The sequence below is a fragment of the Carassius auratus genome, chromosome 26 (genome assembly GCF_003368295.1).
Source record: "Carassius auratus strain Wakin chromosome 26, ASM336829v1, whole genome shotgun sequence".
Lineage (NCBI taxonomy): Eukaryota > Metazoa > Chordata > Actinopteri > Cypriniformes > Cyprinidae > Carassius > Carassius auratus.
The window spans coordinates 22,915,156-22,942,565 of NC_039268.1; the positions used below are offsets into that span (position 1 = coordinate 22,915,156).

Sequence of the window (27,410 nt, forward strand, 5' to 3'; positions counted from 1 at the left end):
ACAAGAACCCAGCAACAAAAATATATGAATATCAAACATGAAGTTTCATTGTCAGTGTGATTAGAAAGGATATTAGAGAAAGCTTCCTGTATTCTTTCTGTTAATGATGTTGATGATTAGCTCATCGGTTCAGCATGTCGTTCTCTGATCTCCAGTTAAAGTTATAACGTAAAGTCATGTAGCAACCTGCCTCCAGCATGTGAGAAACTCACAAAGGCTATAGTTGACTGATCTCGACCATTGAGCTCAAACACACAGACACACCCGATTAGACTTTCATTAAAACTTAAACTGAAGTCAGAAAATTCACTGAAAGAGAAACACAAATCATACAGTGCCCTCATAACAGCCTAGTGGCAGGAGAAACCTAGTTTCTCCCAAGGGTTTCTGTCTCAGATAGAGTTTGGTTCCTCTGGTTAGTTGGGGGCACTTAATATCCAGCGATATCCTCGACTTGATTGCACAGATACTATTTAAACTGAACTGAGTTGGATGATGATAATCACTGAATTCAATGATAAACCGAATTCTACAGAAAATTGAGTGTTTACTGTCCTTGTGCATTATTGACAATGTTTACTGTTTAATACTGTAAAGCTGCTTTGACACACTCTGTATCGATAAAGGCACTTTGTAAATAAAGGTGACTTGACTTGAGTAGGCCAAGGAATTATAATCTAGCATGTGCTTGTAATTGATGTACAACGAAAACATCAATATAAGTTAAAAATTATACATTTTAAAAACTCTGCTATACATTAGACACAGTGGTGTGACATCAGACACGTCCAGCTGGTTGAGCTTGTGATTACACAGACACACCCCGAGAACACGAAGCACTTCAATAAACCTTCACAGGTGTCCGGAGTTTGATTTATATATGCAGTTGTTAATCGTCTATTATTAACAGTTTTTTACCATAAAGTGAATGAACAATCAGACATTCACTGGGCTTGATTATTATTATTATTCTTTAAAAAACACAGGCCAAGGAAACTGCTGTTACAGAGAATTAATCATCTCGACTTGAATAATATCGGTCCTGCCTTTATGTTTTTTTTTTATAAACATATAAGAGGTTTCTTATGAAATGAAGGGCTGTGTATGTAAAGACAAACACACGGACACTGAAGGAGAATCTGGTTCAGAACGAGGGGATTTCTGGCTCAGATAAATGAAACTGGAGCTGTGAGAATATTGTGGTTTCATGTTTCTATTTTGATTATTTTTATAGACCAGAAACAATTCTGGAATGTGACATGAAAGAAATGCAGAAGTGGAGGTTAAATCTGATGATATAAAGACTTTTGCTGTAGTTTCAGCACTCAGACTATGAGGAAATCTCCTAATTTCATAGGTGCTTTCCTCTTATAAAACTAAAAGGTCAGCTTACGTGAGCGAGGGAATCTATTTTGAGTGTCTTCCGTGGGTCTATTGTACATGAATGAGGTTTTTTCTTGTCTTTGTGATGACTTTAAAAGCACTGAGAAGTAGATGAACTCGACTGACAAACACTTCAAAAGTAAACACTGTTCAATCACTTCGTGCTGTTCCTGTGATCTTGTGCTTCTTGTGAATTCCTGTAAGGTGTGTGTCACGTTAGCTTGTGTTTCAGTCGAATTATTTCCTGCTCTGGATCAGCTTCTGCTCTTTTGTTTCGACACTTTTCTGAAATCTGACACTCTCACAAGAACAGAACAAGGAATCTTTATTTAAGACTGAATTACAGCGGACAATTAAACTCACAGAATATCATGTTACCTGCAAAGAAAACAAACAATGACCCACACCTGATGCACAATAAACAATGCTGAATGACATTATATATAGAGAAAGAAAGAATAATCCTATATACTAATCCCATCACCACAAAAACTCATACAGCACTAATATAATACAGAATCAAGTCATATGAGCTGTTATAATGCCATCTCTTTCTGTCTTCATCAAAAACAAACCCCTTTAACCTTATTTTAATGTGGATTTTACTGTTGATTCTGAGAACAGCAGTTACAGTCAAACAGAATAATTAGAGGACTTCTCAAGAATAGCATGAGCTCATAAAAGTTAATTATCAATGGAAGAAAACACAAGAACACGCTGAGACACGCCTGAAGTCAACACTCAGGACGTTCTGGTCCAACAGGTTCAAAGTTACTGATTATTATCTTATGTTAACCTTCTGACAAAACAGATCAAAGTAATACTAATAACACTAATCCAGATAGAGTTTAGAGATTATTATGGTTTACATTCTTTTACACACCAGAGCCAAATGCAATGCTTCAGATCTGCTCACGAACGAGAGAAGAAGAGTCACTTTCTTCCTCTTTATTTGCTCTCTGAATAATCCTTCCTAACTTCCTCATAACACTGGATTCCTCTTCTGACGTCCGGTGTCTTCTCTGAGCCGTTGCTCTCACGTTCCTGTGCCGTCTACTACTCAGTAGTGAACAATGATAAGACTGTTTCATGGAAACAACTGACATCTGCCTGCGGCGGCAAATGAATCTGTACACTGACGGCTGCCTGACTGACAGCGATTCTCACGAGCGGCTCTGCGCTCCTTTCCCCTTCAGGATCCGACGCACCTGCGGACAGCACAGAGAGACAAGGGTCAGTGATTCGGTCCTCTGACCGCTTCATCCATCGACTCGAACGCTTCAGCGCCGCACGAGCAGGACGTGTCTGCTATGACTGATTCCTTCAGGTGAAGAACCACAGCCAAAGTACAGTTTCAGTTTGAGAGACGCTGGGAATCACACGATTATGAAAATACAGTCTAGTGCACCAATCTAGTGTATAATGAGATCATGGCTGTAATAGAAAGTTTAAGAAAAGTCTTGTGAAGTCTATCTGAAAAGAGCATCATTACGGGAAGAGCATTCTGAGTCTATATGGAGCCTAAAGATCTGATCTTAACACAACCGGGATAAAAGATTCTCATGTTACCGCGTTAATCAGACTGAACTGTCCAGATCTGATTCAGATTTTAATCCAAACACTTTTGAAATACTGCGCATGTGCAGCGACCTAAAAACAGCGTAACGAGATGCAGAAAGAGCTGCTCTTCAGTGAATAACGAGTCCTAAATGAGTTTCAGTCCTTCTGAAATCCTGCTTTCACTCCGCGTCTGTGAAGTGGAGCAGAACAACATCCATCAGTCCTTGTTTAAGACTCTCTTCCACAGACCATGGGTTTAAAGTGCTTTTACTGCTTTCTAAAGTCAGTCAAGAGAGTAAATCTGATCAGCAGCTTGTGACGTAATCACTTTATTTAGCGTTCATATAAACACTACGCTCATATTTGTCAATCAGAATTCATTCATTCCGACAGATGCAAAAAATGCAAATGTATTCATGTAAATGTAGCCATTTCGTGTGGATGGATTTAATATTGTAATATTATTTTTATGCTGGGTATGTGTTGCATTAAGAGGCATTTGGATGAGGAAATGATCTTGCTATCAGAGTGACTGAGCGAAACCCAACATGAGTTTCAGCTGATATAGACGGTGCAAAGGTAATAACTAGCGGTGTTATTTTCCCCATCATCTACGGTCAGTTAGACTGCGGTTCTCTGACCTGGTCTCCCAGGGGTCCGTCGGGCACTAGCTGCGCCGGCTGCTCATGCTCCAGGTTCTTGGTGCTGGGATCGGCTCCTCGTCGCAGCAGAAGTGTCACTGCGTCCAGCTGAGTCCTGCGGCCCTGCAGAGCACTGACCATGTGCAGAGCCGTGTTCCCACTGAACGCCTGCGGGTCACAGAGCAGAGGTCAGGGGTCAGAGATCAGACCAGCGCTGGACACAGCACCACACACTCACCCTGGCGTTGATGACCAACCAGTAGTTGGACTGATCCAAAAAGAGGCGCAGCAGCTCGACGTTTGCCTCTTCAGCAGCCATGTGCAGCACGGTGCGACCGCTCTTACAGTCCTGAGAGACACGGGAAACACACGAGTCAACACACACACACACACACACACACACACACACACATACTCTCCCTCTCACACACACACACACTCACCACACACACATACTCTCCCTCTCACACACACACACACACACACGAGTCCCCACCCACACACACACTCACCACACACACATACTCTCCCTCTCTCTCACACACACACACACACACACACACACACACGAGTCACCACACACACACACACACTCACCACACACACATACTCTCCCTCTCACACACACACACACACACACACACGAGTCCCCACCCACACACACACACACACTCACCACACACACATACTCTCCCTCTCTCTCACACACACACACACACACACACACACACACACACGAGTCACCACACACACACACACTCACCACACACGCATACTCTCCCTCTCACACACACACACACACACACACACACACACGAGTCCCCACCCACACACACACACAAACACACACCTGTTGTTGTTGTTTCAGGAATAACGGATTATTCTGAGTTTGGTCGGGATACGGTTAAGGCTCAAAAAGTAGCTCATAACTTGTTGATTAAGGAGAAAATCTTAAAAATAATGGGCGTGTCGATCGAACTTTAGACCTAAGAAATTCCAGAAATTCTGATGGTTTCCACTACTAGTACCATTACAAACGACCAACTTTTATCCATCAGAAGCAGTAAAAACTGGATTTCTGTAGTGTGTTTTGGAACAGTGTGTTTTCCCACCACTGGACCCTTTTCACAAGACTGTGACGACGTGTTTAACGGTCAGCATCGTAAATACTCAAAAGTTTTTAATATTTGTATTTCTTTTAATGTACATTTATAACATTATACTTTGTATTATATCAAATTTGAATCAACTTACAAATATCCTAGTTAACACTAATGCGAAAACGTTAATGTTTCTAAAGCAGCGTCTCTCGTCGTTCTCTCTTCTGACTGCAGTTATCAGTCTCTCTCTGTTTTTTTCCATTTATTCACAGTCATGAAGACACTATCGTGGAGTTTTTCTTTTTGCTATTTTAGGAAATGGGAATGTAAAAAATATATATCTGTAGTACTCTTCCATTCACTGCTCCTGAAGTTCACCCAACTATAACGACTTCCGCAGCTGAGAAACCCAGAAATGTGAAAGTGTCCACAGAAGACGATCAGTTACCAGCAGAGACGCACACGTCTATTACAGTCACCAGTGAAACCAGTCAAACCAGTCAAACCAGTACAAACCTTGGCCTCCAGCGAGGCGCCCATCAGCAGCAGTGTGTTCACACACTCGACGAGCTGCTTCCTCTTCTGCAGCAGAGCTGGACTCTGAGCGCACAGACCACGGCTCAGCTCCTGCAGCACGGCATTGTGGGACAGCACCGCCACATGAAGAGGCGTTAGTCCTGCGAACACAAAACACTCGGCATCCATCACTGCGCTCCAACATCAGCTGTGTGACGATTCATTACATGAAGCAACCAGCACAGGGCTGTCACATCAAACATTGAATTTAGAATATGACGACTGCCTTGTTGAATTTAAATAAAAATCCACATTTGAATGCAAAAACGTTAGATTTGAATGTTAGGTGTGTGTCAGGCAGCTTTATCAGCTGCGCAGAGATGAGATGACGGCTCCAGCCTGAAGAAGATCTGGTTTACTGCAGAACTGAAGCAGTTCACACAGAGCATTTATTTATCGCATTTTCTAGGGACTTCTATCACCGCTGCACTCGCGTCTCGCACAAGAGAGCCTCATGTTTAGAGATCCGTTTAAAATAAATGTAAGTTCAACTATTAAATAACATCTCAAAACTTAACTGCAGTGTTTTTATCCCTCTGCATCTGCTCTCATGTTCCTAAATGTAAAAAGTACTCTTGTTCTTAGTTTATTCGTGTTTTTTGTGTTAAACTTTGCATACATACATGATGTTGTGTTGTTTCTGATCGCTCAAGCAATCTTATTATATTTGTTTTATAAACATTATTTTAAACACTATGCACTTTTTTTCAAAGATATACGTGAGATGATTTTATTCCTTTGAAGAAACATGCATTAGTAATATTTGGTTTTTTTGTGGCCTCAAAAGAGTTTATCCCCCTAGCTGAAATTATGCCTTTTAAATTCAAATATAATTCATAATAATTAAGTAAAAAATGTGTATTTAGATGAGCCGCTCCTCAGAGACACTGACCATCATAGTTGACCAGCTCCAGGTTCACGGGCCGTCCGCTCGACTGCACAGATCTCTGGATGGCCTGAGGAGATTTAATGGTGACATTTAATGCTGACAGAAACACAGGCATTTTGTTTTGAAGTCTTATCAAAAGAGCAGTGTTGTGCGGCCAGGCGAGGGGATTTTGCGTGCCTCTTTTTTGAGGAAATGCATATTAGTTAAGCATGCTATGAGGAAGTCAGTTAGCGGCTGGTTAAATAAACACTGAGCATCTGACTGAATGATAGACGAGGACTGTTGATAGAAGATGAGAACATGATAAGAAGAAAGGGTTAATAAGGAAGTACAGTGTTGTTAATGACTGTAGGGAGAGGCCAGGCTAGTTAACTGGTTTTCCAACATCTAACTGGTCAGTTACTGGTTGAGTACTTAAATGAAGATGTAATTATCAAATCAAAGTATGAGCAGATACCTGCAGCGTGGAGCTGTGGCCCTTCTCTGCGCAGACGTGGAGCGGGGCCCGGCCCCAGCAGTCCCTGGTGTTGAGCTCGGCCCCCAGCTGGAGCAGGTCTTGAGCGATCAGGTGCTGGTCTGCAGCGACGCTCACCTGGAAGGCGCTCTGCGAGGACAAGTTAATCACAGGTGTGTTCCTCTCACAGACAGGCCCAGGGTGCAGTGGGTGTTTGTGGCTGTACCTGGTTGTTGTGTTCTTTCATGTCCAGCATGCCGAGGGCAGCCATTCTCCTGGCGAGGACATACGCCAGAGCTCTTCTGCCCTGAGCCACCGCGATGTGCAAAAACCTGTAATCAGTCCACAATCAGCTAACGACTCGAAACCGCGTTCCTCTGGAGACATGTGAAGCAGCAGAAGAGCTAGAACCTGTGAGTGCTGATCGAAGCGTGTAATGTGTGGAAGAGCACTCACGTGTCTCCGTCTGCGTCTCGAGCGGTCAGCTCAGCGTGGCTCACAGAAGCCAGTCTCTGCTCCTCCTGCTGGATCTGCCACTGGAAGAAGGACACCGGCGGCGCAGCGGTCAGCCCGAGGCCGAGGCCGGACGAGGATGGGAATGTGTTCTGATGACTTTGGGCATCAATGCACAGATCCTGAGGAAAGCCTCTCACCATCACAGATTCGATGGAGAGCCGTTCCCCGAAGTCCTCCATCATCTCAGAGTCACAGATCATGCTCTCGCCGTACGAAAACTACAGACACAGAGCCAGAGGCTTCATATATACTCCACACATCCACTGTAAACACACTTACACTAATCACTCAGAGTCAGCAGTGTTTCTCAGCTCATCTAAAACATCCTGAGCGATGAGAAACACTGCTCTGTTGTGATTCTTATTCAACTGTAAGACATTGTTTCCCACAGACTGACACTCTATGTGTGGGGCACTTCCTCCAGGGCATGGATATAGATATAGATACAGTATATATATATTAGGACTGTTAATCTATTAAAATTCTTTTTTTTTTTTTTATTAATTGCATGATTGTCATGAGTTTACTTGTGATTAATCACAACTTAATGGCACATATTTTTTCTAAATATGTAAATAGCTCAATTGGTAGAGCACTGCGTTATCAAGCGCAAGGTTAGGGGTTCGATTCCCCGGGAACACATGATATGTAAAAATGGATAGCCTGAATGCACTGTAGGTCGTTTTGGATAAAAGCGTCTGCTAAATGCATAAATTTATATTTATTAATTCAATTTAAATGTACCTTAAACTTATATTTTTTTCGTTTTTACTCCAATCACCGTGGGCATGGACAAGCATGTGTTAGGTTAGCTTTATGCAAATATATGTTTATTATTGCATGCTGTACACGGAATAGAACCCACACTGATCTTTTTCCAGTAGAATAACAGACAGATGTCATTGTCTTTGACAGGCCTCAGAATCTCGAGCGTGGAGATCAGAAGAGATAATAAAGCAGTGAAACACACCGGGTTCGAGTCTGAGTCCAGGACTCGCGGTCGTTTATCAGGACACACACTCAGATTCTCCAATTCCCTCTTCCTTCTCTGCAGCGCATTAATTATAGCTATAATGAAATGGAAAATTATTATCTAGTACCTTCTGACAACAACTTTTCCTGTTGCTATGATTAATTCCCTGTAATCATAAGTTGATAATTGATGTAGTTACCTGGACACGTGTTTTCTACTTGATATTGCTGACCCTGTAATGAATCATATAATTCATTCGCAACAGCATAAAAAACAACCCTGGATTCATTTAAATCATGTCATAAAACATAATAATGTATCTGTACCTGGCTGTAGTGTCTCTTCTGCAGGATCAGCTGTTTGACGGTGTTCTTCACGCGCACGCCCTGATAGAGACTCGCTCTGCGCGCGCCGTGCGCGTCCACTGAGGAGCAAGAGCTTTCATTACACTTTATTGACTTTAATCAGTTTACGGTTCTCTGAAAGCCACTGTCTGCGTGATATGGACATCAACTTGACACTTATGAGCTACTCCTAAATATAATATAGAAACTTTAATTTCCTGTAAAGCTGCTTTGCAACGATTTGTTTCGTAAAAAGCGCGATATAAATAACTTACACCTGAACTGAACTGAATATGACAGGTTTTATTCTCCAGCACAAACACAGCACTTCAGTCTGGTTGATTAAAGAGTAGAGTCTCATACCGCTGTCGCTGTGAGGGCTTCCCGCGCTGCTGGAGCTCTGCTCCGAGTCTGACAGGATCGGTTCGGCGGGAGAAGCGCAACCGTAGAACGACAGCAGGTGCACCGGACTGGTCATCACATCGCTGTCCCGGTCCAGAACACCGGACAATCCCTCACTAACTCCGTCGATGATCATCTTCTCTTCTCCTGCTGTGACGCGCAAGCGAGAGAGAGCTGGGTCTGAATGACGCGACGCAACTCTCGCTGAAGACCTTATTCGCGAGTGACATCAGGAGTGACGTCACGACGCTCCTTCAGCATTCTAAAACACGAATAATTTAAATATCGTCAAATCAACTCGAGAAATTTCTTGTTCGAGTATAAATCTAATAAGTGAATAAAAAACCATCGAGATCGTCACGAACTGATCCAATCCAGTCAGCATTCATTAATGATGATTTGACCGTTTTACTTAGGGAAATCAACCAAGAGAAACTAGATAAAGTAATTACTTTATTTTATTATTATTAATAAAAACTAATGACTGAATTAATAGCGGTAGTCTATACGATGTTGAACACAAACAGCGCAAACGCGTAAACGAAAGCACAAAGCGTCTCGGAGAATGAGCTCCATCTAGTGTTAGTGAGAGATCCAGTCGTGATGGTGTTATAATCCACAGTAATCCAAAGCATTTCACTCTTTTACAATTATTTCTAAAGAGAACAATTGAAATGTAATCAAAACAAAACACCCACAAATAACCACGTTTTCTGTCCACTGCTGATGTACTGATGCAAAATACCAGAATGGGGAAAGAAAGTAAAACTTTATTTTACAAAAATGAATTTTAAAATATATATTTAATAAATAAAAACTTGCATATACCAGACTGAACACTAGTTGCAGCACATACTGTAAATATCCAGATGCACACACAGAAAGCTCTCAGTAGGGTTTGAACTGCAGCTGACTATCAAATCAATTCACATTAACTTCACAGAAATACATGCTCTTCTACAGAACAAGGCTACGTCTGGTCGTGTTGTCCAGGCTCCAAAAGGAAACAAGTCTACTGCTAAGTGCACTGAAAGAGCTTGGCACCCTGGGTACATAAAGATGTAAAGTACTTCAACAGAAATCTGTATACTGACATCCAGCAGTGTATGTAATTCACTGTTAGAAAGAAGAAAGGCAGTCATACAGGAGTCACTGTCGAGTTAGACATGATCTTCTTCAGTCTGCTGACCGCATGTGTGTAACTCTACGAGTCTACAAGTCTTCTGAAGGCCAGGGATTAAAACAGGCAAGTGTCTGATCTTTAAGAAGAGCCAGAGCCAGGGCACATGGGTCCCGATCGAGTCCTGTGATTCCTAAACTCCTTTCAGACTTCAGCTTCTACTCCGGTCAGGACAAGCGCTCTTTTTTCCCATGAGGAGAGAGATCGGATGGATCTTGAGGTGTTCCCATTCTGTCGTCTTCATCCTCGTCCTGTTGCTGCACAGAGGACAGATACTGCTCCAGAAGACTGTCCCCCGCCGCTCGCTCTCCCGGGGAATGAAAGCCAGACTCCGGGATGGAGATCTCTGTGCGGACAGGAGCCGCTGCGGGAATGCTGGGATCTGACGCTGAACTCTGTGCCACACTGAGACGCTCGTTCACAGACGACTGCCACTCCAGCAGCGCCTGAAGCTGCTCCACACACACACACACGTTCACAGCAGTATTCAGTATTCAGTATAGCAGTATTCATCATTCATCATCTTCACACAGACCTGCTTCCACAGGAACTTCACCGCTTCTTCTTGCACACGTCTCTGCAGTCGCTCTTCTTCGTGCTGCTTGCGCACCCTGCAAAACATATGAGTTAATGCAAAATACTTTACACTGTTTCAGCTTACAGTATTGATGAAGTTGATTTTACGTTTGAACTAATCAGCTAACAATTAAAATAAAACAGTGATTCCTTTCCAGCTCATAACCTGATGCACAAACATGTAAACAGTGAAGAGTTTGACCTCTCCAGCTCCGCGGTCAGGTGGACGATGTGGTCCTGCATCCTTCTCAAGCGGATCTCAGCACGCACTTCTTTGGCCTGTGGATGGCAGAGGCGCGTCCAGTGACCCCTCCACCACGACTGGATCCTGACAGCTGCTTCACACTGGTTTAGTTCACACTGCAGCGCAGCAGATCTCTGCGTCTCCTCCGCAGAACTGTTCTGTAGCACAGCATCGCCACTCAACACATCGGCTCTGTCAGTCACATGAGAGCTGAGGACGGCTCCGCCCACTGACCCCTCCTCCGATGGGTGGAGCTGTGTGGATGTGGGAGGAGCCAGAGAATCTTCAAACTCCTCCTCCCCGCTGTCAGGAGCTGAAGCTGGATGAACAGCAGGGTTAAAGGGCAAGAAAGCAGACTCTGAGGACAGCAGACTGCCATGAAGCTTCTCCTCATCAGTCTGCACATCCTCCAGAATCATCCCGTCTTCAGCGGCGGGCGGCAGACGGACCGCAGCGATCACGGCTGAAGACACAGAGCTCATCCACGCATTTACATGAACTCCTGGATCCACATCTACAATCATAATGAAGAACAAATCACTTCAGGAGAAAAATACACGAAACACTGAAGGGCAGAATCACTAAAGATGAAATGGTGCCTGATTCAATGAAAAAACTCCCTAGATTCTACAACAACACAAAATCATTAACATCTTTGTATTACAAAAGCTTCCCTAAAGTACAGATTACAGTCGGCTCAGGATTCAGCAGCTCAATCCTGTCTGGAAACAGGACAAGGCATCACATCACTCCTGTCTTGAAGTCTTTACACTGGCTCTGTCAGATTCCCTATAGTTTAAAACTCTCATGCTTACTTAAAGGGTTTACATGGTTTGAGACCTCATTATCTCTCTGAGCTTTTAACCCTTGCTACAACAGTGTGTGATCTCTGCTCCTGTGAAGCTGCCCTTTTAATGGCTCCATTCACTCATTTAAAGTCTATGGATTGTTTTATAGGGCTTTTTTTTTTTCAATTGCTCCTAAACTTTAGAATTATTTGCCTGCCCGGGATTAGGCAAGCAGAATCTCTTAGTGTTTTAATCTTCCCTGAAAGCTTATTTTTTATGGTTGCTTTTACCTGATTATTTTGTAATTGTCTTATTTTTCTATTTACTTGTTGAATTTTTCATAGTTATGATTTTATTTGGCTTTTATCTTTGTCTGTATTTTCACATTTCAATATTGGTGAAAGAGATGCAGACGTTTGTGCTGAAAACCACACAGAAAAGTGAATTAATGATCTCCTCCATGAGTCTTTCACTGAACTGACCTGCCTGAGAGATGACCTCCACATCTGTGTTCTTGTGAACGTTGAGATGCGTGGGGCGAACCGGACTCGAGCCGCAGTGACGTGTTTGCTTCAGCTGTTTCTGATGCTGTCTGCACACACACACACACACACACATACACACGTGCGCGCACACACACACAAACAGACACACACATGCACAGACACAGACACGCACATGCACATGCACACACACACACAGACACACACACGCGCACACACACACACACACGCGCGTGCACACACACACACACAAACAGACATGCACACGCACAGACACAGACACACACACATGCGCGTGCGCACACACACAAACAGACACGCAGACACAGACACACGCACACACACAGCTGATCAGTGAAGCTCCACCAATCAGGTTTTGCTGTGGATTAAATGGTGTGTTTTGGACGCTACCTCTGTTTGTTGAGGATTCTCTCTAGTTTAGCATCCTCTGCTGACTGTAAGGCAGTCGCGGCGGTCAGCGGACACGTGGATGCCAAATACTGGACCAGCTGTGTGTGCTGCCCCGGCCGAAACATTCGCCCTTTTCCTTGACTGTAGAGCCATTCTCCTTTCAGTCTAGAGACACGGCAGAGTAATGCAGCTGCTTTCTTAAGACTACATATCGCATAAATCAATGGATCTCAAGTTAATGTCTTCTATTGTCTTTAATAACTGTAAATACTGTAAACAGGTGTTTGTTAGATGGTCCACAATTTTTTTTATGTATTCTTGATGTGGTCAACTTGCTAAAAAAAGTCTGAGCTAACCCTCTATGATTAGAAGACCATCTTTCTTAAAGTAGTGTCAAATATGATGTATGACAGCTGTTACAGAATGATTTGTAGCACCACATTACAACACAGACTGCAATTCTTGTACTAAAAAAGGCATCTCACTTACCCCTCTTTTTGTGTAACCACGTATCCATCCAGCACCTTCAGACTGAGACACCAGCTGACGACATACGGGCGATAATCACAGCCGGGCAGAGCCGGAGTGGCCATCACACACGGGTTACTCCTGACGGACAGCTGCTCCAGACTGTGTAACGAAGCTAGATACGACACCTGCACACACACACACACACACACACAGAGTCAACACCAACATCCTTTACACACGACACGTGTTGGGCGATATGGTCATTTTTCAAATCGTCATATGGTCAGCACGTGAGATCGACGATACACGATATTATCATGCATGAGTGGAGCTAGAGAGAGACTCTTAGCAGAACTGTTTGGTGTTTTAAACCAAGCAGGTGTGCGAGAGAGAGCCTATGGATAATCCAATAATCAATATACTTTCAGACATACTGATAAACTAATGTTAAATATAAAAATACTGTATTTAAAACCACTAGTTCATATATAGTCGGACACAACTGTCATATCACGAGTCCTGTGACGAATCTGCTGCATCTGCACACAGAAGTTATCAGTCTAATGTTCGACAGAATCAGACAACGGTGAAAATCAATATTTGATTTCATTCAAAGTCCAGCAGTTTAACACTAATATTGGACATAAACGAACACATTAAATATAAAGTATTTAAAACAGCTAAGTTCCTCATGACGAGACCGACCCGTCACAGAAACAAGAACGAGATGCTTTCTAACATAACTGTGCATTAAACTCAGTTAGTGAGGGCTCGTTTACAATATTGCACATATATGCAATGAGATACCTTATATCTGCAGACGATGCATGTCTGTTTGTGGATGGAGACTTTGTAACGGCCAAAACTCTGTATTTTGCATGCATCACATTAGTACTGATGTGACACATTAGAACCACTATGGATGATAAATTCACTCTGCCACCTTTTTATTATTTAGTCTATACTTTATTTGTAATACCAAGAAAGAGTTAATCTCTCATGTATGAGAAGAGCGTGTTGCCGTGTACCAGCCATTAAATGTGTTGGACACCATCTCCTCGTTTTCTAACCCTTTCATTTCATGGATTTAAAGAGTTATCAGAGTCAAAGCAGACACTTCAGCGACTACAGGATCTGATCCTCCTGCGCTCGCGGTGTGTGTGTGTGTGTGAGAGAGAGAGAGAAATGTAGTGCTGAAGTAAAATACCTGGGCAGTTTGATAGCCAAATTATAAGCAGCCTAATAAAAATAATAGTTATTATTATTATAATCTAATACATTAATAGGAAAATGAGCCTAATATAGTCTTGATTATCGACAGAGAATTCTGCTTATGTTGATATCTCTGACTATCGTCGATACACGATACTGTCGTCTATCAGCACAACCCTATACTGTAGTGTGTAAAAAAAAGAATTGCAAAAAAAAGCATTTTCAGTGATAATGTTTGAATTTGAAATCAAAATAATGGATAAATGTGTTTGAAGTAAAACAGCATGGATCAGTAGCAGACTCTTCTGTGAAAGCACAGTGTGTCACAAGGGTCACCTAAGAGGCAGATGATGGGTGTTCGGAGCACCCCTATTATCAAGCCGCTTCTATTATCTGTCTGGTGTGCTTTACCTCGGTCAGGTCTCTGATCTCGTTCTCTGCGAGCGACAGGACGGTGAGGTTCGCTGGAAGGTGAGCAGGAACGGTGCGCAGAGTCGTGATGATGTTTCCATGCAGAAGAAGTGTCTGAAAATGGGTTAGACAGGCCTTAAAATTCGGTGACACATCACGTTTTTTTTTCTGTGTTTTGGTTCAGTCTTCCTAAGATTATTTATCTAAACACATTAAGAGATTATGAATGATTTGCCTCTGAAGACAAATGGCAAATACCTTTAACACTGAGAGCTTTGTGAGGTCTCCTATGTGAGAGATATTATTGTCTGACAGATCGAGATGCTGAAGGGAAACGCAGGTGTTGAGCTGCTCGATGACCTGCACAAACACACACTGATGAAGAATCAGCCTCATATTCAATGAAATGCATGGTAAATGTGAAGAACACCTTGATGTTGTTTCCAGACAGATTGAGCCACTGCAGACGACGCAGGTCCTTCAGGCCCTCGATGTAGCCGATGCTGTTGTTGGGGAGGTTCAGGGTTCGTAAGTGTGTCAGCTTTGAGACGCCCATCATGCGCACCAGACGATTACAGGCCACAGATAGCTGTGAACAGAGAGCCGGTCACACACACACACACACACACACACACACACACACACACACACACACACACACACACACACATCAGTGCTGACCGCAGGGTTAGGTCAGTGTGGACCTGACTGACCTGCTGCAGATCCTCGTTGTGCTCCAGGTGCTCCAGCTTAATGATCCGGTTCTGGTCCAGAATCAGTGTGTGTATCCCGGGACTGAACCACTTTGGATCCAGTTTATGAAGACCCTGATTCGAAAGGTCTAACAAACCTGGACCTGAGTAATAAGAGCACAGGACAAACACTGATGAGCGAGAGACATCTACACTCAAAACACACTTAAAATGGAAAACAATTAACGTTATTCCAAAGACAAAAGAAGAGAACAGGTTTATTCATGTCAACTGTAATCATTAAAAAGACAAATGGTGTATGAATTCAGAATAATTAAAGCTTCCAGTATACATGAAACCCCCTCGAACAGAACAGGTATTATAAACAGCAGATTTGTAAATTAAATCCTGTCAGATAATTAGTGTTATAACAGTAGATTCTGACAAAAACAGATCAGACAGTTCGTCAGGATCTTCACACACTGTGATATAACCGTGATATTCCTCACACATAAAGACAACATGTTGTCTGTCTGCAACGGAAGCACACGCGCAACTAATCAATCTATTATCAGTCGCAGGGAGGAATGGGTTTTATTGCACATACCTTCGTAATTTGACATTTGGAGCAGTGGATCGGTAAAGATCGCTCCCTCAGGCTCCGCCATACTTCCGCTCACTTCCCGCTTACTTCCGCTCACTTCCCGCTTGTGTCACCGCCAGGCAACCGATCGACTATTTGATTGGATAAATTAACCTGGAAATAATAATAATTTTAGATATTTTTTTAATAACGCTGGTAATATTTAGCAATCAATTTTATGTTTACTTTGAAAAAAGAATTTAGATTTGTGAAATAGGCTCCTTTATAAACGCCTTACCCACAATTCCTTTTCCTCTTCCCTATCTGAACCGCCGCCATGAAGTGAGTGTTCTCTGTGTTCATCCAAAAACATCTTTAAAGTTATCCGCGAGAAGCGCTTGCAGAAGTATTCAGATGTTAATAACAAATAAGATGTAGCTATTGTGACTCTTATTTTTGTGCAGGGTCGAGTTGTGCAGTTTTAGCGGGTATAAGATCTATCCCGGCCACGGCCGGCGCTACGCTAGGATCGACGGAAAGGTAAAGCGCCAACAATACACGTGTTTGATTACACTGCTGTGGTTTAATCCGTGATTATCGATGAATGAATGGCTCTTAGTGTTTTGTGACGCGAGTATTTACGCTTGGCAGTCTTTAGTGTGGTTCTCTAGCCTAGTGCTAGCTTGTTGGCTAACTACATTCCTGACAGAGCGAATGATAGGTTTAATTTCAGCTTTGAGCTCTAGTGCCGAGAGAAACATCATTTGTGATCTGTGTTGAAACTGTTCTCAGATCTTTGACTGCAGGAACGGAGTAAATGTGTTCAATCGTCTGCTCTGCAGGTGTTCCAGTTCCTGAATGCGAAGTGTGAGTCAGCTTTCCTGTCCAAGAGGAACCCCAGACAGATCAACTGGACTGTTCTGTACCGCCGCAAGCACAAGAAGGGCCAGCATGTGAGTCCGAGCCACACTCACGCCTCGAATTAACCTTACTCTAACCCTAACACCTGCGCCTCGAACCTCCGGGACGCAGACACTGAGGGGACGTAGAGTGTGATGTTATAGTGAGCACGTTTACATGCACTCCAGTAATCAGTTATTTTCCTGTAGTGACATCGAAATATTATAATTTGTGTATCTGATTATTAAATCTGTTTGTCAGTTGTGATGTTAAAGCTTGTTACATGTCAACGAGAAACGTTCAGCTCGTATATTATCCTCTCGTGCAGTTATAAAGCAGCTTTTCACTTAATCACTTCTGCATGAGATGAGAACACTTATTTTCTCCGTCATTAAATTGTTTTTGTTTCCTCCTTTCTTTACTGCAAAACTTGTACTCCGTCTAGATGCACTTATGTCTGCACTGATGAAGTTTTCCTGTCACGTTTCACACAAGCGCACTTCAATAAGCCGACAAAGTGGGTTATTGCTTACATGACCGCACAAAATGAGGGAAAAAAACTACCAATTTTGACCGGTTTATGCTTGCGTAAATTAAGCTTACTCCGATAGAAGAAAATGGGTTACCACATTTACATGTCCACATGCATGTTCTGCTTGATCTTAATCATTTTAAGAATGTGCATGTTAACACTCTAAGAGCCCATTCTGTTTATTCAGCAGATGTTTTGTGTGTAGTGTTGACTGACTAAAGAAAGCTTGTGCTCCGATGTGTGTGTTTGCTGCTTTAGGAAGAGGTTAGTAAGAAGCGCAGTCGTCGTGCGGTGAAGTTCCAGAGGGCCATCACCGGCGCTTCACTGGCTGAGATTCTGGCCAAGAGGAACCAGAAGCCTGAAGTGCGTAAAGCACAGCGAGAGCAGGCCATCCGGTGAGCATTGCTCTTATTTTGTAGTCTCAGATGTTCAAATAGTTGTTTTTGTGTATGTATCTTTTTACGGTAATGCAACTGGTTTTGCACAGTTACCTTCTCATTACGTGTTTCTGCTGCATGTTTGACGCATCAGATCTAACCCTGGAGCATCACAGTCCTGCAGTTTTATCAAAAAATCTTTTTTCACTAAACTACTTTAATGTGTTTAATTGACTAACAGTATTTTTGTGTAATGTTAACTTTAAGTTGGTTGTGTGACTCCCTTCAGAAGTCATTGTGAATAAGTGACACTGTATTTTTTGGCTCTAGATGTTAGACTCCAGAACTTATTCTGATATTACATTACTTTTTAAAGTGCAGTTTTTAAAATCTTGGCTTTGTGTGTCACAGGTTTGTGACTGGTAAACGCATTGAGACGAGTGCAAACAAAACTAAACATTTCCTTTCTAAACACTTTTCGATCTGATGTTTCAGGGCTGCTAAGGAGGCTAAGAAGGCCAAGCAGGCCACTAAGAAGCAACCCACTCAGAGCGCCAAGGTAAAAGATGGTTTTAAAGGGATAGTTCACTCAAAAATGAAAATTAGCCCATGTTTTATTCACCCTTAAGCCATCCTAGGTGTATAAAACTTTCTTCATTCAGACATATCATTTCAGAGTTATATTAAATGTCCTGGCTCCTCTGTCACCCGCTGGAACACAGATCTCTTGTGCGTATGACAAAGCGGAAACTAGAGTTTAGGGTTTATAAAGTTTTAAATATGAACGTTTTTCTTGAAGAAAGGCATAATTCATTCAGATGGCCTTTATTCACTCCCATGTGAGGCACTTATAACAATGGGTTGATGCTGTTTATTGAATTTACAAAGTGAAAGTAGAGGATGCTGAGCTTGTGGCTGTTCTATATGCAAGCATCAGTGTCTTGAACTTGATGCAGTAGCCAATGCAAGGAGATTAAAAAGAGGTGTAACATGGGCTCTTTTGGGCTTGTTGAAGACGAGTCGTGCCGCTGCATTCTGAAATTCTGCTGAACTGTTGAATATTGACATTCACTGCAGTTATAAAGAGTCAGGACATTTGTCTGTAAGAGAGTCCCTGAACACCTAGCAAGACTAGAGGGTGAGTGAATCATGGGGCTAGTTTTTATTTTTTGGGGGGAAACTATCTCTTTAAGAATTGTAAAAAATGAAGGATATAAGCTACTCTTCAGCTTATCTTTTGTAAGCGATAATGTATTTTGTGTGGTGTGACTGTTTTTTGCCCCTTGAGGCGTTGCAGTGTGACTGATTCTGTCACTTCTGTGTCATAAGGTGGCATAGAGTAGAAGGACTATGTCTACACCTAGTACCCTTAATAATGGGTGCTCAGTGTCATTTATAGCCCTACACATTATTGCAAAACCAAATGTAACTCCTTGTGTTTAAATGTCCTTCATGTCATCAGTGAGGTGTTTGTGTTGTTTTAGGCCCCTGCTAAAGCTGCAGCCAAACAGAAAATCGCCAAGCCCATGAAGACCAGTGCTCCTCGTGTCGGTGGCAAGCGCTAAGCTGATGTTTTGGTGTTTTGTGTATCAATAAAGCTTTCACTATCAGCCTTGAGTGTCCTCAAAGTATTGATTTTATTAATGTTCAGTGCTAAAGACTAACAATGTTAACACTACACTTAAAAATTTTTTTTTCATTTTCCAACTCCCCTAAAGTTAAACTGTTGAGTTATACCATTTAACCCATCCAAAGTGCACACACAAATGGACCAGTGGGCATCATTTATGCTGCGGCGCCCGGGAGCAGTTGGGGGTTTGGTGCCTTGCTCAAGGGCACCTAAGTCGTGGTATTGCCGGCCCGAGACTTGAACCCACAACCCTAGGGTTAGGAGTCAAACTCTAGCCACTAGGCCATGACTTCCCATAAAAGGAACTCGCAGATGAAATTGCCCTACCTAAATTACAAGTGTTACATAATTTTGGTCTCTTTGGAAAGAAGACCCTTTGGGCTTTACTTATCAACCAGATTTGATAATGCGCAAAAATATTAAAAGTTATAGACCCTGAAATGCCTTGAAAACTTTTTAACCACACTGAATTAGGGTAATCAAACTGATTATTTTTCATCTGATATGGGTTTCTATTTCAAATCTGACAAAGATAACATTAAAAATTAAATTCCTGCAAATATTTTTCTGAGACCATTTCTAGGCCCCCACAATATAAAAAGTATTTACTAACTCTATTGAATGCTTCTACAAGTATTTAGTCATTAAACATACCACTGCATATTTTTTCCATTATAAAACACTAGACAGAAACTAAGACATAATATAAGTGATTTATTTGAGTACTATAAAATGAAAATAATTTGAGTAAGAAAAATTTGAAAGATAAAAATAAAAAAGATTTAAGTTGTATGCCAATTACAGAACATCCTGAGATTGCTAGATGAATTACAATGAAAATACGTGCTGATATCCAGTTATAGAGATGGTAGTAACACAAATGCACCATAAAGTCAATAAACCAGCCTCTCTATTCATTATATATGCCGTTCATCTATAGCTGTGATTACAAAGTAATAGCGATCTGATTTGCACTCAATCAGATGATAATCATGCAGATACATTCAACATTAAACACACACATATATGAAAACTAAAAAATTAAAAAAGGAAAGAGAAAGGCGATCACTATAAATTCCGCCTCCATCAGCTGACAGGCGCATCACCCAGGGAACGCCACAATTCAAATATCTATCTTTCGCCTTTCTTTCACTTTTTTCTTTGTTGATTGTCCTCATTCTGTTTGTGACACTACGCTGCAAACCATGATGTTTTTACTACCAAGTACCACTACGAATCTGGTATGTCCTGCATTTTCATTCTTCATGTTTTGATGTGTACTGCTTACACAAATCTAGCAAATATATTCTTTATAAGCATTCCATTGAAAATCAGCTATCTGTCGTCAATGCTTGAGGGTTAGATCTTTATAATGATATATAGTTTGTCAAGATTAAATTTTGTCCCGTTTCATTTAATCTATTCGTAAATATTGACACAAGCAAACACAGGGAGTTGAGGATGCCCACGTCCAGGTGCAGGTTAACAGGTTATTAAAAAGACATAGACAATACATGATTAGAAACATGATTGTCAAATGTGTGGGTTACATATATGATATGGAGTCAAGCAAAGGACTGGTATTTGTTTACAAGTCCCTTTGAGTTAATTTTGGGTGCATCTATATCTGAAAAAGTTTCTCTGACATTCATTGACATCTGTGGAGACTAGAAGTTAAAAGTTCCCCTTAAAGGAATTTCAGTCTTGTACTTGTCTTCTAGGTGTGGGAAGTCAATCCAAAGATCTTGTGATCATGATTACTATCATGGGTTTACACGTGATGGTCATGCTGTGCATCTCTTTGACCATAAATCTGGATTACTTGCCCCACATTTGCCCCACATCTCTTTCTCAATTGAAATTGTCAATTATTGTTCTTATGGTATTAATGATAAAAGCTGTTCTGTGAAAGAGTTGGTTGGTTATCTTCTTTCAGACTGTGGTGCTAGGAGTTGATTTACAACATCCTGTTGCCTTTCTGTGGAATTCGGCACCTCATGTTTCAACCATGCTCCCAATTGAAATCTTTAATTTGTCTGGTTTGGGTCTGATATGCTACACTCTACAGGATCAAACAATCCTACCCATTAGGTGTGAAGGTAAGTGAGGTGTTCCATGAAACTCCATAAGCCTTAGGGTTATGAGGAATAAGGGAAAAAAAGAAAAACCATGTATGTCAGTATGGTAATCCATACTCAGAATTGGTGCTCTGCATTTGACCCCATCCAAGTGCACACACACAGCAGTGAAGATGTGAACACACACCCAGAGCAATGGGCAGCTATATATAATCCAGCACCCGGGTTGTTCAGTGCCTGCTCAAGGGCACTTCAGCCCCATGGGCTATTGAGGGTGGAGAAGAGAACTGTTCATTTACGCCCCCCATCTACAACTTCTGGTAGCAACCAAGCCTTGAAACAGGTAACCTTCGGATAACTAGTCCAAGTCTCTAACCATTAGGCCACAGCTGCTCCTGTAAAAGTTTGTGAATTATGAAATGAATATAAACCATCTTTACTTTAGATATCTCCCAGTGTACAAATTTCCATAGAGGCCTAGAATGGGCATGTGAAAGGTTTCTTTCCTGTCAGTAGTATAAGTTACCTTTATTTATATGGTGCTTTAAACAAAAAAAATATTGTGTCAAAGCAACTGAACAATATTAATTAGGAAAACAGTGTGTCAATAATGCAAAATGACAGTTAAAGGCAGTATATAGATTCTAATATTAATGCAAATAATAATGGTGAAAGAGAGCAGCCTTGTCGTGTGCCCCTCTGCAATGGAAAAGTTAATGACTGACATGTGCCTGTGATAACAGAGGCCAGGGGAGTTTCATATAGGATTTATATCTTGGATAAATAGTTTTGGACTAAATACCAAATGTTTCATTACTGCCCACAGGTATGGCCACTCCAGCCTGTAAAAGGCCTTTTCTGCATCCAAAGAGAGCACAGCCTAGGCTTCAGTAAACAATTTTGTGTAACTCTCTGAAAAATTGGCTAATATAGAAAATCAGACTTGAATCAGTGATTTGGAAATATTTATTTATTTTCATTTTGAACATTTTCCAGTTCTTTAAAAAGTTATGTACGTTGATAGTTATTTGCAATTTAAAATTTTTAATTTTTAAAACAAAAGGAGGTATGTAGGCTCACTGGTTGTATTGTGCTAGGGCCAGAGAAGTGTGGAATGATGTCAGTCGGAAGAGACGAACAGCGGAGAGAGAGCACAAGGGATAGATGTGATATAAACATACGTCATGGGCGACCTATACACAAATCCACCGTGAAATCTATGGGCGCCGCCATCTTGCCTGCCGCCATTACTGCGTGCCTGCGAAGTGTGACGGTGTGACACTTGCCGGTGCCCTCTAATGACATTTCAATGAAAGTGCATCCTGCTCATTAAAGAAAATGTCTGGTGAAAGGGAACATTGGGTAGATGATGTCACAGGCAGTGGCCAAAACTTACTGATAAAGGTAATTTATTGACAACATAATGGGTAATAATGTAAAATATGTAATGTAATGTAATTAAGAAGTGTATTAATTGATGACAACAATAAAACTGAACACTGTCATTACTAGCTGTCTTGCTAATATGTTCATCAGCTTCAAATAACTATTAGGCCATCCTTAAAAACATTCTTGTTTGCCATAACCCGACCGACCCTGTCAATTTCGGACCGACCCAATTAATTATTTTTTTCCCCTTATAGTCCGACCGACTTGCCGATTGTAATTGTGTTAAGACCCAAGGATTTTTTTACTCTTCAAACAACTAATACAAATGCAATAAAATGTGAGACACGCAATTTTTCACATGCTCTCACGCCGCACATCCATTTTCTCAGGAAACAGAAAAATCGTGAAGCAAAGAGGACACAGAGACTGACAGACTAGACAGAGCAGGTTACTTGATGATAGAAAAATATCTCAGCTCTGCAGATCTGTCAATTTGTTTATGAAATTCAAACAATAAATATTCAGCTTGACCAGGAACTCTATGTGAATACGTATGGCTCGTAAACATGGGCAGTCAATGTGCAACAAGGTTCGTGATTTCACAAACTGGGAACGGGTTCCTTGATTCGCAGGGCCTGTAGTTTTGTGCTGTTGTTAAAAACAACCAACCAATAAAACACCACATCTTCCTGGGCTCACTGGAGAGCATACGTACTATTGTACAGCTAACATCTGTTAAGCTACCTACGGGGACCAACATGCTACTTCTGCTACTTCTAAGCAGCAAGGCACACATTAATGCTGGCGCTGCTTTACTTCCCATGTTTCCCGGATTGTGTTCTGGGGGGAAAAGTTAGGACAATTCCAAGGGCCTGACTGACAGGGGGCCCAACAAATAGTGTAAAAACTAATTTACTATTTGTATTATATTGTACACTATATAAAACATCATCATTGATATATTTCAAATAATAATAAAATGAATGATGTATTTTGATGATTTTACTTATTTAGGCAATAAAGGTTAAATATCACCATTGACCAAAAAATAAAACATCCATATTGAAAGACCACCCCCCATATCTGGATGAAATGGTTTGGTCCTGACTTAGCACACTCATCAGTGACGGTGTTTAGACAGTTGCAGTCAGTCAATCAATGCATGGCGCGCTAGCATTGTTAATTTCGTTAACGAAGACAACGACAAAAAAATTCGTTAAATAATTAAATCTAGAGTACGGTGTCAACAAAGAGTAGGACCTGAGACATGTTGTCTAATCCAAATAGAATGCAGAAGGTTCTATGAATAGTGATATCAATGCATCTCTGTCATTACCAGCATGGAATTGACTGGAATCTAAATCTAACCCTAACCTAAATATTACATAAAACAAGTTTTGACACACAAGCACCTAAGGATAACTAGACATAGGGGTGGGAAGTCGCAATCTTTGTATTTATCTAAATAAGCCTACTGCCATCCCTACCCTACCCTACCCTTAGCTTTACCCCTACCCCTAACCCTACCTTAACCCTCCCCTTACCCCTACCCCTCCCCTTACCCCTACCCTACCTACCCTACCCCTACCCCTAACCTAACCCTACCTCTATCCATACCCCATCCCTAACCCTACCCCTACACGAACCCTAACCCTAACCTAACCCTAACCCTAACCCTAACACTAACCCTAACTCTAACCCTAACCCTCTTAGAGTTAGAGTTAGGGGAATGAAACGTCCAAGGTCCAGACCTGAGGTCTGAACCTGGTTGTGCACGTCCATCCGTCCACTGACCACTAAAGACCGATCCAAGCCAGACCGAGTCCATGAGTCAATGCAAAAAAAATCCAAAATGGGGCTAAAATATTTGTGGTTATTTCCACTAGGGTTAGGTTAGGGTTAGGTTAGGTATATAGATAAAAACGAGTTTCACCCTCATTAATTCCACCCTCGTTAGCATATGCGATCTGATTGGCCAAAGCTTACCTGTCCGTATCTTTTGAAGCGTAGGTCCGATGTGCACATAATGGTATCGTTGGATTCAGAAGGCGGCCTTCTTTCAGGTAGCGTGGATCTATGGAAGAAAGGATGTCGTTTTCAAATCCAATGTGACCGTACATCAGTCTAAAGCGTGACAAAAAGGAAGCCAGTCATCGATAAAAACAAGAAATACATCCAAACGAAATAACCCGTCAAATCATTTGTCTTTTTAGGAACAAGGTATCACTAGCCTGAATAAAAATAGTTTTCCAGCCAGTTCGTGTGCGTCTGTGTGTTTTGACTGCATATGCGTGTGAGTGTGCACACGTGCGTGTGAGTGTGCACAGGAGTGTATGTGTGTGTTTGTGAAAGAGAGAGAGAGTGCATCATTAAAATTAGACTGGAAAGATGTCTTTGAGTGAAGTCATCCGCTCAAGAGCTCCGTCTGGAGTGTCAAATCCTGCTAAAATATTGGAATCCTAATCAGTTTTTAACACATGGCTCATTGCAGCAGTTTTTATCCAGGAGAGGGGCGACCGATGAAGCCCAAGGGTTATATCTGCTGGAGAATATGATATTAGTTTATATGATATTTTCTGCTACAGAATTTGATGAAGCCGTCTGAGGTTGCATAAAGGTTTACAGAGCTTAGGACTGGCACGTTGTAAAAACGGGTGGGGCCCAGGGTCCAGGTGGGTACGCGGTCCAGTGGGTCCTAAGAGCGTTAGCAGTTTTAGTTTGCCCGGTGCTAAGGCCTAGCAGTTTTGAGGGTTAGAGGTGTATTTAGGGCTAGTTTGGGGTCAGCCTTGCAGCTAGGTATATAGAATAAAAACGAGTTTCACCCCCCCCCCCCCCCTGTAATCCACCCTCGTTAGCATATGCCGATCTGATTGGCCAAAGCTTACCTGTCCGTATCTTTTGAAGCGTAGGTCCGATGTGCACATAACTGGTATCGTTGGATTCAGAAGGCGGCCTTCTTTCAGGGTAGCGTGGATCTATGGAAGAAAGGATGTCGTTTTCAAATCCAATGTGACCGTTACATCAGTCTAAAAGCGTGACAAAAAAGAAGCCAGTCATCGATAAAAACAAGAAATACATCCAAACGAAATAACCCGTCAAATCATTGTCCTTTTTAGGAACAAGGTATCACTAGCCTGAATAAAAAATAGTTTCCAGCCAGTTCGTGTGCGTCTGTGTGTTTGACTGCATATGCGTGTGAGTGTGCACACGTGCGTGTGAGTGTGCACAGGAGTGTATGTGTGTGTTTGTGAAAGAGAGAGAGAGTGCATCATTAAAATTAGACTGGAAAGATGTCTTTGAGTGAAGTCATCCGCTCAAGAGCTCCCCTGGAGTGTCAAATCCTGCTAAAATATTGGAATCCTAATCAGTTTTTTACACATGGCTATTCACAGTTTTGTCCAGGAGAGGGCGACCGAGAAGCCAAGGGTTATATCCTGGAGAATATGATATTAGTTTTATGATATTTCTGTACAGAATTTGATGAAGCGACTGGTTGATTAGGGTTAGGGTTAGGTTAGGGTTAGGTTAGGGTTAGGGTTAGAGTTAGAGTTAGGGTTAGGGTTAGAGGTTAGGGTTAGGGTTAGAGTTTAGGGTTAGGGTTAGGGTTAGGTTAGGGTTAGGGTTAGGTTAGGGTTAGGGTTAGGGTTAGAGTTTTAGGGTTAGAGTTAGAGTTAGAGTTAGGGTTAGGGAGGGTTAGAGTTAGGGTTAGAGTTAGGGTTAAGGGTTAGAGTTAGGGTTAGGGTTAGAGTTAGGGTTAGGGTTTAGGGTTAGAGTTAGGTTAGGGTTAGGTTTAGAGTTAGGGTTAGGGTTAGGGTTAGGGTTAGGGTTAGGTTAGGTTAGGGTTAGAGGTTAGGTTTAGAGTTAGAGTTAGGGTTAGAGTTAGGGTTAGAGTTAGTTAGGGTTAGGGTTAGGGTTTAGGGTTAGGGTTAGGGTTAGGTTAGGTTAGAGTTAGGGTTAGAGTTAGGTTAGGGTAGGGTTAGGGTTAGGGTTAGGTTAGGGTTAGGGTTAGGGTTAGGGTTAGGGTTAGGGTTAGGGTTAGGGTTAGGGTTAGGGTTAGGGTTAGGGTTAGGTTAGGTTAGGTTAGGGTTAGAGTTAGGAGTTAGAGTTAGGTTAGGTTAGAGTTAGAGAGTTAGGGTTAGGGTTAGGTTAAGGGTTAGGGTTAGGGTTAGAGTTAGGGTTAGGGTTAGGGTTAGGGTTAGGGGTTAGAGTTAGAGTTAGGGTTAGGGTTAGAGAGGTTAGGTTAGAGTTAGGGTTAGGGTTAGGGTTAGGGTTAGGGTTAGAGTTAGGGTTAGGGTTTAGGTTTAGGGTTAGGGTTAGGTTAGGGTTAGGGTTAGGTTAGGGTTAGGGTTAGGGTTAGGGTTAGGGTTTAGGTTAGGGTTAGGGTTAGGGTTAGGTTAGGGTTAGGGTTAGGGTTAGGGTTAGAGTTAGGTTAGGGTTAGAGAGGGTTAGGGTTAGGGTTAGGGTTAGGGTTAGAGTTAGGGTTAGGGTTAGAAGTTAGGGTTAGGTTAGGGGTTAGGTTAGGGTTAGGTTAGGGTAGAGTTTAGAGGTTAGGGTTAGGGTTAGAGTTAGAGAGAGTTAGAGTTAGGGTTAGAGTT

At 41.9% G+C, this 27,410-nt stretch overlaps 3 protein-coding genes and 1 non-coding gene across 4 annotated transcripts; 2 read left to right on the plus strand and 2 right to left on the minus strand.

Moving 5' to 3' along the window:
- Nucleotides 1-1,691: 1,691 nt before the first annotated feature.
- Nucleotides 1,692-9,043, minus strand: LOC113044663 (NF-kappa-B inhibitor zeta-like). Its single transcript, XM_026204828.1, has 12 exons — nucleotides 8,800-9,043; nucleotides 8,419-8,516; nucleotides 8,292-8,325; nucleotides 8,090-8,187; nucleotides 7,060-7,337; nucleotides 6,830-6,935; nucleotides 6,607-6,753; nucleotides 6,153-6,216; nucleotides 5,201-5,361; nucleotides 3,823-3,933; nucleotides 3,585-3,752; nucleotides 1,692-2,591 (listed from the first exon to the last, which is right to left on the minus strand). Exons 1-12 carry the CDS (start codon nucleotides 8,972-8,974, stop codon nucleotides 2,547-2,549), a joined length of 1,485 nt encoding a protein of 494 aa, XP_026060613.1. The 5' UTR covers nucleotides 8,975-9,043; the 3' UTR covers nucleotides 1,692-2,546.
- A 545-nt stretch (nucleotides 9,044-9,588) lies between these two features.
- LOC113044664 (centrosomal protein of 97 kDa) lies at nucleotides 9,589-16,085 on the minus strand. Its single transcript, XM_026204829.1, has 11 exons — nucleotides 15,934-16,085; nucleotides 15,348-15,490; nucleotides 15,065-15,223; nucleotides 14,893-14,994; nucleotides 14,635-14,748; nucleotides 13,030-13,196; nucleotides 12,541-12,705; nucleotides 12,109-12,218; nucleotides 10,797-11,352; nucleotides 10,554-10,629; nucleotides 9,589-10,470 (listed from the first exon to the last, which is right to left on the minus strand). The coding sequence occupies exons 1-11, from the start codon at nucleotides 15,992-15,994 to the stop codon at nucleotides 10,186-10,188; spliced, it is 1,938 nt and encodes a 645-aa protein (XP_026060614.1). The 5' UTR covers nucleotides 15,995-16,085; the 3' UTR covers nucleotides 9,589-10,185.
- A 33-nt stretch (nucleotides 16,086-16,118) lies between these two features.
- Nucleotides 16,119-19,330, plus strand: LOC113044665 (60S ribosomal protein L24-like). The gene is made up of 6 exons (XM_026204830.1): nucleotides 16,119-16,251; nucleotides 16,374-16,449; nucleotides 16,752-16,862; nucleotides 17,600-17,736; nucleotides 18,214-18,277; nucleotides 19,203-19,330. Exons 1-6 carry the CDS (start codon nucleotides 16,247-16,249, stop codon nucleotides 19,281-19,283), a joined length of 474 nt encoding a protein of 157 aa, XP_026060615.1. The 5' UTR covers nucleotides 16,119-16,246; the 3' UTR covers nucleotides 19,284-19,330.
- On the plus strand, nucleotides 18,994-19,126 carry LOC113044833 (small nucleolar RNA SNORA17). Its single transcript, XR_003275938.1, has one exon. It is a non-coding gene; the product is annotated as a small nucleolar RNA SNORA17 (small nucleolar RNA).
- Nucleotides 19,331-27,410: the final 8,080 nt, after the last annotated feature.